The sequence below is a fragment of the Urocitellus parryii genome, chromosome 7 (genome assembly GCF_045843805.1).
Source record: "Urocitellus parryii isolate mUroPar1 chromosome 7, mUroPar1.hap1, whole genome shotgun sequence".
Lineage (NCBI taxonomy): Eukaryota > Metazoa > Chordata > Mammalia > Rodentia > Sciuridae > Urocitellus > Urocitellus parryii.
Window position 1 is genome coordinate 179,134,167 of NC_135537.1, and position 15,129 is coordinate 179,149,295.

Here is a 15,129-nt window from a genome sequence, read left to right on the forward strand (position 1 = left end):
AATACATCCCTAACTCCTGCATCTGTCATCAAAGACCTACATGCCACAAGACCTACATACCACATAGCAAACACGATGCAAAATGATATGATGCAGGGCAGCTCACCAGGTGGCTGTGGGTGCAGTCAAGATTTGACCTGAGCATTTCCACTCACTTCCTGACCCTGGGCAGAACTCAGACCACTCTTCGTCTGTGACATAACACACCTGTTTCATAGGGCTCTGCCAATGAAGCTTTAAAAAGCACACATAGGGCTCCGAACACAGTGGTGCACAGAAGTTTCCGTGATGACCATTCTCTGCAGTCAAACCTGATCTCACCTACACTCTCTTGCTTCCATCCCACCTCCAGCTCAGTCGTGCTCAAGAACTGGTTCCAGGGTCCCAAGACCTTTTAGGAGGTCCAAAGTCAGAGCTCTTACCGGTCAACACTAAGAGGGCAGCTGCCCTTTGCACTCTATCCTCTCACAGTTCCCATGTGCTAGTTTTCAGAGGCCTCATGATGTGTGGTGATGCCATTGCTCAGAGGCTAACAGACTGTGCCTGGTGGTCTTGGGCTCTGAATTGTCCTAACTCCTTATATGGTGAAACATTAATAGATACAACCCATATAAAAAGGAGCTCACTGGGACCTCGGGATTTGTAAGTTGAAGAAGCTCTGAGGCCTAAGTGAGGAAGTGCTCAAGTGTATCACTTCTCCACCTGTCCCTCCAACTTCCTGACTCAGCTGCCTTGATGCAAACTAATCTCCTGGTCTAGGTGTGTGTCCCTCTACCACCGCTTTCCAGGCTCTTCTCTTCCACCCCCATGAAAACTGCTCCTAAGCGCCCCCGGCCATGTTAAACCCTTCACCTAGGCTCAGCTCTTGCCACTTCCGAGTGGCCATGCGTTTACCCATTCAGCAGGTCTCCCAGAGCACCTATGTGGGGCCAGTGCTCTCCAGCACTGGGTGTACAGCAGAGCACTTCCCTTACCTTCTGGGTGGGAGGACAGCGAGAAGGACATGGAGCAGTACCATCTCAGATACTGCCAGGTGCTATCAAGAAAGTAGGGTTGAATAGGGGATCGGGAGTGGCTTTTCTCCTACCAGACTAGGGCTGAGGAGCAGCGCTATGCAATATAGCTGCCACTGTTGTCAAATGTACAATAACTTCTTAGAACTTTTCATACAGATTAAATGTTAATATCTTGAAATCATTGGGCCAATTAAAATAGTATTAAGACTACTTATGGGGCTGGGACTGTAGCTCAATGGTAGAGCATTTGCCTGGCATGTGTGAGGCACTGCGTTTGATCTATTTTTTTTTTTTTAAAGAGAGAGAGAGAGAGAGAGAGAGAATTTTTTTTAATATTTATTTTTTAGTTGGTTTTTTTTGGCGGACACAACATCTTTGTTCGTATGTGGTGCTGAGGATCGAACCCGGGCTGCACGCATGCCAGGCGAGCGCGCTACCGCTTGAGCCACATCACCAGCCCTGGGTTTGATCTTTAGCACAAAAATAAACAAAACAGGGCTGGGGATGTGGCTCAGTGGTAGAGTACTTGCCTAGCATGCATGAGGCTGTGGGTTCGATCCTCGGCACCACATTTAAAATATAAATAAAATAAAGACATTTTTAAAAATAAAATAAAAATTAAACAAAACAAAGGCATTCTGTCCATCTACAGCTACCTTAAAATAAAACAAAACAAAACAAACTAGTTTTGCCTGTTCCTATTTACTTTTTCCGACAAAGCTCACATTACATCTCTACTGGTCAAGACTCTTCTAGAGCACAGGTGAGCAGACTACAACCTGGAGGCTGAATCCAGCTTATGTCTTTTATTTTTTTAAATAAAGTTTTATTGCAACATAGCCTGCACATTGTTTGCTTCGTATTTCTGGGTGCTTGTGTGTCGCAATGGTAAAGTTGAGGGGCTGTGAAGGAGATGGTAGAGCCTGCAATGTCTAAATCATTCACCATTTGGCCCTTCCTAGGAAGTCTGTGGGTGCCTGAGCTGGAGGGCCAGGGAATCTCCACTGTCCAAAGCATCTGATTCAGTGTAGGGGAAGCTGTGTAGCTAGTGAAAAGAACTTGTACCCTGCAGCACAAACAATCCTGGGTTCAAATCTGGCTTGTCTCTTTCTAGCTCTGTGGCATTGGGCAAATCATAGGCACTATATGGATTTCAGTCTCTCCCTCTCTAAAATGGGGCACATGGGAAGCATGGGTTAAAACTGTGTGGCCTCCAGCAGAAGTCCACTGAGACTGGCTGGATCAAAGCAATTTCACTAAAATGGTGAACGATCATTTTCCTCTTGACTGCTTGCATTATATCGCTAACAACTAGCACATTTCCATCCTAAAAAAAAATGCAATTCACTGAAACTTCTTAGCAACAGTTGGGTATTAATAATAATTGTCAGCAAGCAGTAAGGAGGGGAGGAGGAAGCAGAAAGAGCTGCCTGATTATTAGGGTCACCTTATCAATTTCCTGTCCTTCTGTGGCCCTTTTGATGATTTCTGATTCATTAACACTGGCACTAGAAAAACAAGAAGACAAAGACCTCAAATCAATTACATACTAGAATATGGGGAGAAGAAAAAACCAAAACCTACTGACATTCCTGGTTTTTTGGTACTGGGGATTGAATTCAGGGGTGCTTGATCACTGACCTGCCTTCCCAGCTCTTTTTGTATTTTATTTAGAGACAGGGTCTTGCCAAGTTCCTTAGGGCCTTGTTAAATTTCAGAGGCTGGCTTTGAACTTGTGATTCTCCTGCCTCAGCCTCCTAAACTGCTGGGATTATAGACATGTACCACTGCGCTGGGCCCATTCCTAGTTTTGGAAGGAACTATAGATCATCAGTGCAATTCAGAGGGCAGGCAGCAGCAGCAGCATCACTAGACACCTGTTAGACACAAGGAGAGTCCCAAGTGATGGTATGAACAGTGCCTCAGAGAGGTGCTGGTCTAGACTGTATTTATTCATGTTCTTCTCACTTCTCCTACCACTGATACACTGATAAACAGAGGGGTTATTATCTTTCTTTTTTGGCAGTGCTGGGGATTGAACCCAGGACCTGGCTTGTGCTAGGCAAGGGGCCCTACCACTGAGCATCAGCCCCAACCCACCTTATCCATTTTAAAAACATGGTTCCATGTTTCTTCAAAGCGATAGGCCTGGCAATAACCACTGCAACTCCTGGTGGCACTCTTGGCCTCTGCCCCAACCAGGGTCTCGGCTCAGGCAGAGCATAAAGCCCCAGCTACCATCCTGGTCCACCTGCAGCTGGGTTGGTATTCCTCCCAGCAGAGGTGGCATGCCCCTCAGGTGAGGACTAGGTGCTGATCACCACTCAGGAAACATACGTACATCGCCCAAGTGCTTTCAGGACTGCTTGGCACAACAGACAGGCATTCTCCCTGCTGGATAAGCGAGCGCCCAAGAGGCTGGGTGCTCCCACCTGGGTGTGGCAGTTACTACAGAAGCTAGAACTCAGGCTGCTTAGGAACATCAAACTGGTGACCTCAGAGCTGTAATGTCGAGGACTTGGTGACCCAAAGTAGTGACAACTGGCAGATTTTTCACTGGACACAGTCTCAGCTGTCATACAGCCCATGTTCCTGGCCCTGTGGCCAGGAGAGTGTCTCAAATTCTGCTGGGGCTCAACTCCAAACATGGGTGCATTCTCAGCTCTAGCTGGCTCTGTCCTAGCCCTCTGTGTACACACTATGCCGAGGAGACTCCTGATGGAAGTTGCTAAAATAGTAAACTACAATATGGTATGTTTTGATTAATCTGCTCTTCCTAGTATTAAGATGCCCATATGTGCCAGTGTTATTTTTCATAGTGCTCTCAAAAGAGCTCAGCTTGAGCAATAAATGACACAGTCAATTTGCCGGGACCAGGGGTGAAACCTGCTGACAAGGGTTCACACAGCTCCAGTAAAGACCATGAGGTGTCTGAAAGAAGACAAAGAAGATGCTATGAAGAATACTTCACAGGCAAGCAGGAAGGGGCAAACTCTGGTCTTTCACTCAAATGTTTCCCAAGAATCTCCATGTGCATCATTTAGGATTTACTGTCTCTGTTTCTCAAGAGTTTCCAGTCCAGGAGAAAGAACGTGGATGTGCCACAGGGCATCACAGGGCATTGCAGCCAGCTGGCTGGAGTCAAGTGAAGAGGCAGGATGCAGCAGTACTGCAGATGAGGGGCCTTGACAATGGACAAGGGCGGAGTCCTGATACAGACCAAGCAGCCACCTGGGAGGTCAGTGTGTGGTGCTGTCACCGGGCTGAAACAGAGGCTGGATAGGGAGAGGGCCACACCAGTCCAAGTAGGCAAAGCAAACCAGTGTTACAGAAAAGGAACACAAGAACAAGATGTAAGATGCATTTTGTAAAAACACTGATGGCAAATTATAATGGGGGCCAAAGAAGGTGAATTTAAAATGATCCCAAATGTTCTGATTTTGAAGATGTGAGCTCAAGTGCTGAGGGGTGATGGGCCATCGTGCCTGCTCCTAACAGAAATGGCTCAGGAGGAAACATATTTACACACATATACACAGATAAAGCCATATAGTAGTCGACAGCTGCTGACTCATGATGGTTGGCAGTTAGTTATCAGTGGCTCAGTTTTTCAATTTTTCTGTACATTTGAAATTTTTTCATATTAAAAAGCTGAGGGATTTTTTAAAAATTCCAGACATGGGGCTGGGGAGCGGGTAGTAACAATCCCAAAGTTCAAAATGTGAGGTTCTAGATGGTAGGATGGAGCTATCAAGTAAGCAGCTGGGAATGTGATGCAGAGTGAAAGTAATCTAAATGCAGGTACCAGGTGCACTAAAACAACCACCACAACAGGGAGAGACGAGGAGAGACAGATGCTGGGGAAGGTCTCACCTCTTGGAAAACAGGAAGAAGATTAAAGGCAAAAAAGAAAACTTTGGTATAGTCAAGCAAAATGAAACCCCAGAACACGAAGACAGGCCCAATGGAGGACCAGGGCTGAGAAAATGTCAGAAATACAGCGACCAGGAAGCTGGGCAGGCATTTGTGCGCTTCGGGAAGCCAGTATGTTTAGTGTATCAGAGGCCAAACGGGGTGCAGGTCATAGGGAACTAGAGCCAGATACCCATTTATACCTGCAGAGCACTGGGATGGCCCAAAAGAAGGGACAGATGCCTTCCTCCTTGGCTAGAAGATGATGTCATCAACCTTCAGGGCCCTCAAAATCCCTTAAGTAATTAAAAGAAGCTGATAAACACACGAATGCTCCTAGCACTGCATGTGCCAAGTCTGATGCTCTCCAAAGCCATACAGAGAGACATGATCTGTGGGTCTATAAACTTCCTACCTGCATGTCAGGGGCCAGCAAACCCAGTCCAGTGAACAGACAGTTTCACCAGTCCACACACCCCAGCAGCAGCTCCCACTAAAAATCAGAATTACACCAAAGAAGATCATCAGAGCTGCAATGTGTCACAGGCCAGCTTTCACTTGCAGGATGCAAATGAAGGACGCTCTTTTGAGGGTGCCTGCAGGAAATCTGTCGGTGCTGGCTGGGGATTTTCATCTTATTTGTCGGGTAGGCTTTTTTCTTCCCCAAAGTATGACTCAGTATCTTAAATTTTTCACTTGAAATTGCCATAGTCAAGGATTATTTCCCAGATATGTCTGAGCTATCAATTTGAACCCAAAGTGACCTGGCAAGTGTCTCACTCCCTTGACCAAACTGCAGAATAGTAAAGGCTGCTGCAGTGTCTCAAAACAGGCAAACATGCCAAAAGTTCCCTAACCAAATAACCAGATTTAACCCCAAAATGACATTCGTTTCAGTATTTATTGCCAGGTGAATACTTTTAAGTGGTTTATCATTTGTCCACAATATTTAAAACACAGAAAACTGCTTTTCACAATCTTGCTTTAGAAGAACATAGCTGTGCTTAGGGGACCTCTGGGTCACCTGAACACAAGTGACTAGGCTCCATTCAATGAGGTCAGTGTGGGTTGAAGGACAAATGACCTTGGAGAAGATAATCTCAGATGGTTATCCATTAACATGTCTCAATTTTATTCTGAGCTACAAAAACATTCCAGTAAGCATTTTGCTCTCCCCTGCTCATAACCACATATGTCAGATGGCTCCTAATAGATCCCTGATAGTGGCTGAGAGGTTAGAACAGAAGCAATTCTGAATGGGATTCGAATGTGCTGTGATGTGGATGCTGCAGCATTGAAGCCATGACCTTCCCTGGGCCTGTTGGCTGCTAGAGTTAACAACACCAATATCCTGTTAGGATAGGTAAGTGACAGCACACTGTAAACTGTCAAGCACTTCATAAACATTCCTAGTTGCTGCTTTTTCCCTTTTGATGATCAATTTAAATTAGCTAAAGCAGACTAAACACCGATGCGCCAAAGCAGGAGCTCAAATTATGCTCTTCGGGGTGAAAACCCAGATTGCCCTGAAGGGACCACTAGGGGCAGCTGACACTGATCATGTGCCCAGCACTGTTGTAATGGCAATTCACATTACACATGACAACTATACCCCTTTTTAAAAGTACTGACCCTAAACAGGTTCCAGTGGATTCCATGAGGCCCAGTAGCTGGTAAATAGTTTAAAAAGAGAGAGAAAGTTCCTCTTGATAAAACAGGAAAATGAGGGGCTGGGGATTTAGCTCAAGTGGTAGCGCGCTCGCCTGGCATGCGTGCTGCCCGGGTTCAATCCTCAGCACCACATACAAAGAAAGATGTTGTGTCCGCCGAAAACCAAAAAATAAATATTAAAATTCTCTTCTCTCTATCTCTCTAAAAAAAAAAAAAATAGATAGATAAATAAAAGAATTTAAAAAAAAAACAGGAAAATGAAAAAGAGAAAATAGGGACAACAGTGAAGTGGGATGAAAAAGGTACAAAAAGACCTTAAAAGCCTAAAGCAAAAAACACACAAAATGCAGGGCATCTGAAGGGAAGAGACACAACCAAGGCGGGACGCCTCTCCAGGAATCCTCCATCCCTGTCCATGACTCAGCATTCCCAGCAGGAGGAGGACAACCGCAGCAGCAGAGGGGACAGGAGGTCAAGCTAGAATTCCTGACACTGACCACTTTATTTTTTTGGTACCCGGGATCAAACCAGAGGCACTGAGGCACTCTAACACTAAGCCACATCACCAGTCTTTATTTTTTTGAGACAGGGTCTCACTAAACTGAGCTTGCACCTGTGATTCTCTTGCAGCAGCCTCCTCAGGTGCTGGGATGACAGGCGGGACTACCATATGGGCCAGCACTGACCACTTCCAACCAAGAAGGCAATGCCAGCTACTGGGCATCTCCACACTAGTTTTGCTCCAGGGGGTGGAGGTGGAGACCAGAGCTGTTGGGATCAGACCAGAGCTGCTTTCATTCAGTGTTCTGGGGCAGTCAAGAAATAATACATGTTTTCGACAGTTATTCTGAAAATGAATGAGGGCAGGGAATGAAACCTGTGAACACAGCAGCATGTGGCAACAGGCCCTACTCCCCACCAGCTCCTGCCCATCACCTTCAGCTCCTCCCATCACCAACCCGCCCTTCCCAATCTCTCACACCCTCCCCCCTCCCCACCTAGAGCTGCCTCCTACTCCACTAAGACATTCAATGTTTAAGGACTGGATGATTATGTCAACCACAGTTTTAACTCCTGTTTGATCAGAGTACTTGCTCAGATACAGCAAGCATGTACAAATCCTATACCTAAATATTCTCAGGTAAGAACATCAACTTTTACTTCAACTTGTATTTAGGTTCCTCCACTTATCAGCAGTGTGACACCGGCAAGTTACTTAGACTCTTCATTCCTCAGTTTCCTCCTCTGAAATATGGGGCTAATAATAGCACCTCACCGGTAGAGTTGTTGTGAGCACTAAATAAAGCAAACAAGACACTTGGAGTGCCTGGCACACAGTAGAGTCTATAATGTTAGACCTGTTACCATAAAACAAAAGCTGTACCCTACCATCCTGGTAATTCATAATCTCATTATCTGCATTTGGGGAAATTTCAAAAGAAGTCTGCCGTACACTGGAAAGCACACAGGTAAATATTCATTCCACTCCCTCCTGGATGGAGGTTGGCAGCTGTTATTTTACAGGTGCATTACTACATTTCTTATAAAGTAGCAGAGATAGGAGATTCATGATTACTACTAAGCAGAGGCTTAATAATTCAGTTTCACAAGGTGACTCTTTGAAGTAGTACCACTTTGTGTGTGAGGCAGGAAAGCAAAGTCCTGAAGGGAGAGGGTTAGCTCTGATTCTGATGGTCCATATCAGAATGTTGTCTGCTGATAACTAAGTAGCCATTTCAGGTACAACCCAGTTACATTTCCGGTTACCCCATTTGTGCAGGATCATTTCAAGGGTTAGAAGACAGACCTCAGACCTCAATGCAGTGAGAAAATGAGGCAGTGACTTGGTCAAGGTCATTCAGAGCAGGTGCTATCCAAAAGAGCACCCAAGGGTTTTGGAGTATAATACATGCACCCCTCATCAGGTGAAAGGGCTCTTGAGTCAGGCAGTGACCAGATAGAAACACTGTGTGGCTACTGAGACCTAGGAATTAGAAATGGGGTGGGAGACCAAGGGACAAAGAATAAAATCACAGAACAGCTGTTAAGAATCTCCAAGCTATGATCCCATCTGAATAAAATGCAATTTAGAAGCACTTAGTGCTGCATCTTGGTTAACCTTACATAACTTCTTCCTATTATATCACTGAGAACAATTGATTTTAATGGGACTGGCACCTGGACGAATGAGACAAACCTCTCATGCTATGATGCCACACCTAAATAGCTTTCCCCATGGAAATGCTGGCCTGAGGAGGAGCTGAAAATAAACTGAAAGCCAATTCCCAAGGGACTTGTCATCAAGGATGCTACACACACACCGCCTCCTCACAAAAGTGGGTAATCACAGACAGCTTTAACTTAGACACTTGAACCTGGGGAGACTCTGAATGTTGCAGCAACTTAAAAGACAATGCACAAGAGATGGGAACAGCAAAAGAAGGTGAAAGCACAAACACACCCCACCAGAAGGAAAGCTGACTTTGATTGATAAGGGTCCTTATAGGTGGCCACTCTGCCCAAGCAAGGCAGGTGGAGACCAGGAAGACCAGCCATGTCTAGCCAGTGCTCAGGGTGGTTTAAGAAGCCGTCAGCATCTGGCTTTATTCCAAAACTTTACTCAAAGGATGACCAGCAATGGGGAAGGGACAAGCCTTTGCAGAGGAGATCCATCTGGCATGGAAGAGTTTCAAGTGGACAGAAGGGCTACCAGGCTGAAGGCGTCAGAAGATGGAAGGGAGGAGACAGTGTGTAAGAGGCACTGGCCGCCAGCTTCTTTTAAGTCCCAGAAGCTTCATTTTGGCTGCTGGAAGTCTCAGGAACACAACCGTAAATCCAACAGCTTCGTGGAAGAACTGACTTGGTTTCTTGCTACTCATTTCCCGGAGGTGGAGAAAAGAGCAGACTTGCTGCCATCTTTTCATCTCTGTAAATATGATCACTAAGACGTTAAACTGGGCTGGGAATGTAGGGCAGTGGCCCAGCATATGCAAGGCCCTGGGTTCAATCCCCAACACCACACATATACAACCTTTAAATTCAAAAACTAAAAATAAAGCCTTTATTCATTACCTCCAGTTGAACATGAAAACTACAAAAACATCCCAGTACCTAAGAAGCACTCCACATTAAATGGGTACTACTAAAAAGATTCCAATAGGTGTCAACTTTAAAGAAAAAACAAACAAAACAAAACAAAACGTTTCTCAAAACTATCACTACTTTATTATACCAATTGCTGGCTCTCAGATCTCATACCTAGACTAGCAATGCATAGGAATCAGGACCTAAATGCTTATCTTGATCTTTCCTTATAGCACACTGCCACCTTGATGGAATGTACAAAGAATGGGAGGTAAGAAGGAAAACCTCCCCAAACCACAGTGCTGCAAGGTGCCAGGACCCACCCTACCACACTGATTAGTGGCCAACAGGGGACATTCAGCTGACTAGAGTCATCTGTGCCTATAGATTGTAGTGACAGACAGCTACCTATCAGGAATAAATTCACACACATACACACACCCCAAAAAAATGTTTTTTAAAGAACCAGACTAAAACTACTCTCAAGCCCTTAAAGAAAGATCTGGGACCTGCTACCTTAATTGGGCACTACATTCTACCACTTCCTTCAAATCCCCATGTCCCTTAGCTTTCTTTACATCCACAGGCTACAAAAACTACAAAGGCAAAGAAAACACCAACACCAAGAGTCAGAGAATGGGTTCCAACACACACAAAGCAAGTCACAAAAGAGCAGCTTCAAAAACCCATCTAGGGGGCTGGGGTTGTAGCTGAGTAGTACAGAGCTCACCTGGCACTGGGTTTGAGTCTCAATACCACATAATAATAAATAAAGGTATTGTGTGCATCTACAACTAAAAAAAAATAAATTTATATATATATATATATGTGTGTGTGTGTGTGTGTGTGTGTGTGAGAGAGAGTATATGTGTGTGTGTGTGTGTGTGTGTGTGTGTATGTATATGTAATTAAATCCATCTAAGCAGATGCCTTAAAGCTGTTTTCTATTTAACTCCAAAACAGGTATTTTAAGCCAAACTTTGTATAATTACACACAGGGGTGGGGGGTAGGCAGAACATAACTGTAAACAAAGTTAACCACCAAAGTCAAGATGAACAGGAATAACAACTGATAAACATGGCAGCTCCCAGCAGTGGGCTGGGCCAGCCTCCCTGAGTCTCAGGGCAGGAGGCCATGGCACACAAGACACAGGACTCTGAAGTCAAATAAGCTGCATTTCAAAAGTCATAAGCCTCTAAAAATGATGGACTAGTGGAAAACATTTTAAAACTTAAGAAAGTCACTAGTGACTATCTGCCAGGAGACACTCACAGTATAAGGAGCAATAACCATCTTTTCCCAACAGGATACTTGTGGCAATTTTTAATATGTATTCTGCTGCAAAATGTTATACTTTCCAAATACTTTTATGGATGAACTTACAATTTGCTTTCCTAGTCAGAGAAGCTGTTTCTTGATTTGTATTTCTCTCAAGGGAAGTTGGTTCTGAAGTGTGGATCTGTAGCTGTGGACATATGTACATTAGTGTGAAAGAGACCCTGACAGTGTCAGCAGTCACTTTTGCCACTAGGAAATGGGTCACAGGCTCTTCTGGGGAGTGGGCCTTTTTCCTGTCCAAGCTGTTGTCACCACTCCCTTTGTAGTGTGGCACTAAGCCCCATTCCTCTGTAGCCTTTTGTCTCCCAGTATGAAAAACCCAGATTATTTTCTGAAGTGCCTCCTCTGAAATCAGACATCTTAACCTCCCAGGGACCTAATACAGTGCAGGCCTGACATGCTGAGAAATATTTTCTTGGGACTGGCGTGTAGCTCAGTGGTGGAGTTTGCCTAGTATGTGCTAAGTCCTGGGTTCAATCCCAGCACCGCAAAAAAAAAAAAAAAAAAAAAAAATGTTTTCTTGAAGGAGAGGGGAGGGAGGAAAAGAAGGAAGAAGAAGGGGTGTGAGATACAGAGGTGTGTTCGTGTATGTGAATCACTGATAGGAATTCACACTCAGGAAAACAAGTCACCAAACCAACCTTAGTTCAAGGTTTCAGGTTTATGATGATAAATCCTTTTGTTTATAAAAACTGCTATATTCACCATCCTCATTCCAATGCCATATGAGAGTTGGATATTTGCTTAACAGTCTTAGGCCAAGAAAAACCCTGTAGGTTTCCAAACTGGTCATCCTTCTGTCACCCTGGTTCTATATTTTTTTTTTTTCAAGAAGTCCAAATGCACTTAGGAGCCATCAATCCCAGTCGCAGCTGTCACCATCTTCCCCAGTACTATTAATATCATGGCTGTGATTGTTAATGATTTTACTCACAAAGTTCCCGCAGCAATTACAATGAGGCAGCAAGGTAAAACAAAAAGAGGTTGGGTTGCTTCCCCATCACGTATTCTGCAATCCAGTGAACTTCCTGGGTTTTTACATGGGCTGGCGTTTTCACCTCTATCATTGTTTTTGGAATGCCCACAACCCCTCCCCGCACGGACCCGGCAAGGCCTTCCTTTCTGATGCACAATGCAGCACAGAGCTCCTTGGGGGTCAGCAAAACGCCGCACTGGTGTAATGCCGAAAGCTTCTCAGAGCCTGAGGAGGTCCCCACGGGCGTCGGTCCACGTCTGTCATTTAGAGGCTAACACCACAGCATCGCATGGCTCGCAAGTCCCCTCCCCCTCGAGCCGGCAAGCCCAGAGCCGGGTCCCAGGCCGGCGGTGCCCGGCTGGCGTGTGCGCCCGGGCTGGCGCAGTGACTGCATGGGGCGCACCCTCTGCCGAGGCTGTCCTCCCACCGCGGCCACTGCAGTGGCACGGCTGCGGGCAGAGCCTCCCGGCCGCGCGCCGGGGCAGCCGAGCCCCTCCGCCCGCACCTCCAGCCCGGCTCCCCGCCCCGCCCGCCCGCCCGCCCGCAGCACCTTGGTCTCCTTCACATGCTGCTTGACGCCCTCCGGGTACCACTGGACGCGCACGTAGCCGCGGCGCAGCGGGCTGGCCCGGCCCTCCTCGTGGCCGGCGCCCCCAGCCTCGGAGCAGCCGGAGCTGCCGCGGCCCTCCTCCTCGCCCTCCGAGTCCGAGTCCTCGCCGTGGATGAGGCGCACCAGTCCGAAGTGCACCGAGCCGCGGTAACGGCCCGACACCAGGTCGTGAGAGAACAGCAGGCGCTGCGAGCCGGCTTCGGGGCCGGAGTCCGAGGACGGCCCGGAGGCCGAGTCCGGGGCGGGCGTCGGCGCCGGGGCCGGGGCGGGGACTGCGGCCGGGGCCGGGGCCGCCTCCGGAGCTGGGGCTGGGGCCTGGGCGGGCGCGGGAGCTGCGGGCGCGGGGGCTGCGGGATCCGCCATAACTGCTCTGCGCGAGTCTCGGGCGCGGCGGCGGCGGCGGCGGCGGACGAGGCGCGAGGAGGCGGGTCCAGCGGCGCGGGGGCGGGGCCACGGCGCGCTGACGTGGCCCTGCGTGCCGCCGTCGTCAGGGAATCGGGATGCGGTTGCTAGGAGCCGACAACTCGTCGCTAGGGGACGCTGAAGATGCTGCGGGGCGGGGGCGGGAGGAGGGTGGACTCCACGCGGGAGGGGCGAGGCCACGGGGGATAAAAGTAAGGGGAGCGAGCGTGAAGGGGCGGGGACTCTGGGGAGAAGTGGAGTGGCCACCGAGGGAAAGGGGCGTGGCCGGGGTGGGGAGGAAGATGGTAGAGAGGCGTCAACAACTTTTAATGAGCTGTCTTGGCGTCCCAGCTTAGTCCTAGGTACAGCAAGGGTTAGGGAAGGAGAAGGATATTGTACCTGTCCTCTAGGTGTTTACTGTCCAGTTGGAGGACAAAGCAAATACACATTTAAATAGCCAAGAAAAAACAACTCCAAGGCAGCTTGTAATCAATAGCTATAATAGATATGTGTAGTGAGTGTACAGACTACTGGGGATTTCCCAGCAAAGCTGGGAAGGTCATGACCCCTTAGGGATCGGTTCAGGGGCTGGTGAAGGAGGCCCAGAGAAAGGTGAAAAGGAGCTGGGCGTGGAGGCACATGAGGATGCTAAGGCCAGAGGATCCTGAGCTCAAGCGCATCCTTGGCAGCAACAACAACAATTATGAAAGAAAAGCAAGTGCTGGGCTCAGTGGCACATGCCTGTAATCCCAGTGACTTGGGAGTCCTGAGGCAGGAGGATTACAAGTTGGAGGCCAGCCTCAGGAATGTAGCGAGGCCCTAGGCAATTTACCAAGACCCTGTCTCACAAAAATTGGCATTTTACCAATGAAGTACATTTTACCAATGTACTTCATTGGTAAAATGCCCCTGGGTTCAATCCCCCATGAGAGAGACAGAGAGTCAGAGAGAGACAGGAGAGAGAGAGAGAGAGAGAGAGAGAGAGAGAGAGAGAGAGAGAGAAAATATGAATGAATGAATATGAAAGCAAGTATCAGTTCCAGTAGTTGGCTTTAAACCCATGTAGATGAATTCAAAGATCTGAGAGGCTTCCTATGCATGACAAGAGGCAGAATATGAGGTAGTTAAGCGTGGGAGCTATGGATTCCAATTTTTGGCACTACCACTTTGCCAATCTATAAAGGCAGGCAAGCAAATTAACTTCTTCTACCTCAGTTTTCTCGACTGTAAAATAGGGTTGGTAATAGCAGCAGTTGGGAGGATTGAATAAAGTAGAATAGGGCCTGGCATATCACTCTCTCAATAAAGCTTAACCATTATTGTAGGACTTCAAAACTCCCTGCCTAAACTAAATTCCAGACAGTCAGAACTGTTATTCAGTCAGTCATGCTTATTTCTGCTCCATATTGCCATTTAAAAATATAAATAGTCATTCTACTAATTCAATGTATCACCTAAGTAAGTTCTGAAAGCTTTAGATATATTCTCAGAGAAAGCATTCATAATGGGTCATTAAAAAGAAATCAAGAAAACTCAATCATTAACTGAAATTGATTTCCATGCATGTCTGAGTTTTTCAGGATGGACCCAATTACTATATATTACCATAATGGTATAATAATAATAATAATAATAATGAATAATACTCAAAATCTGGCCAAACCTTTCTTAGTCAAAATAATTTTTCCACATTTTTCTATAAGACCATCAATGAACAGATTAGAGGTGGTTTGATATTACAGTACTTAAGTTCTTCAAAAAAGGCAGAACCCTGCTCTTTGGGTAATTTAGAACTACATTCATAGGAAAGTTAAAAGCACATGCGTAAAGCACAGATGGCAGGCCGGGTACATGAGGAGCCCTAGACCAAGTACTTACTGAGCATTGACGTGATATTGGGCTTAGGCAGGTTGTCAATGAACCCAAATCTTAGAAAATTCGTATACTAAGTGTAGAAGAAAACTAAGGCGAAAATCTGAAGGGGGGCTTGAATATGATTTAGAGGAAAGCTGGGTTCTCAAATAATGCCCTTTCCATCCCAGACTGAAACAGAGCTCCTTTGAAATTAAAAGCGACTTCTAATAACTGCTTTTCAGTGCCTGGAGTTTCCTCCTGCTGA

The 15,129-nt window shown here is 46.6% G+C and overlaps 1 protein-coding gene across 2 annotated transcripts in view; it reads right to left on the reverse strand.

Moving 5' to 3' along the window:
- The window catches only part of Ube2o (ubiquitin conjugating enzyme E2 O), a 52,313-nt gene extending 39,342 nt beyond the window's left edge, over nt 1–12,971 (reverse strand). For both annotated transcript variants that reach the window (XM_077800608.1, XM_026404797.2), the window contains exon 1: nt 12,549–12,971. In XM_077800608.1, coding sequence (XP_077656734.1) covers nt 12,549–12,971 — 423 coding nt within the window. The remainder of the gene's footprint in view (nt 1–12,548) is intronic.
- Between the last annotated feature and the right edge of the window lie 2,158 nt (nt 12,972–15,129).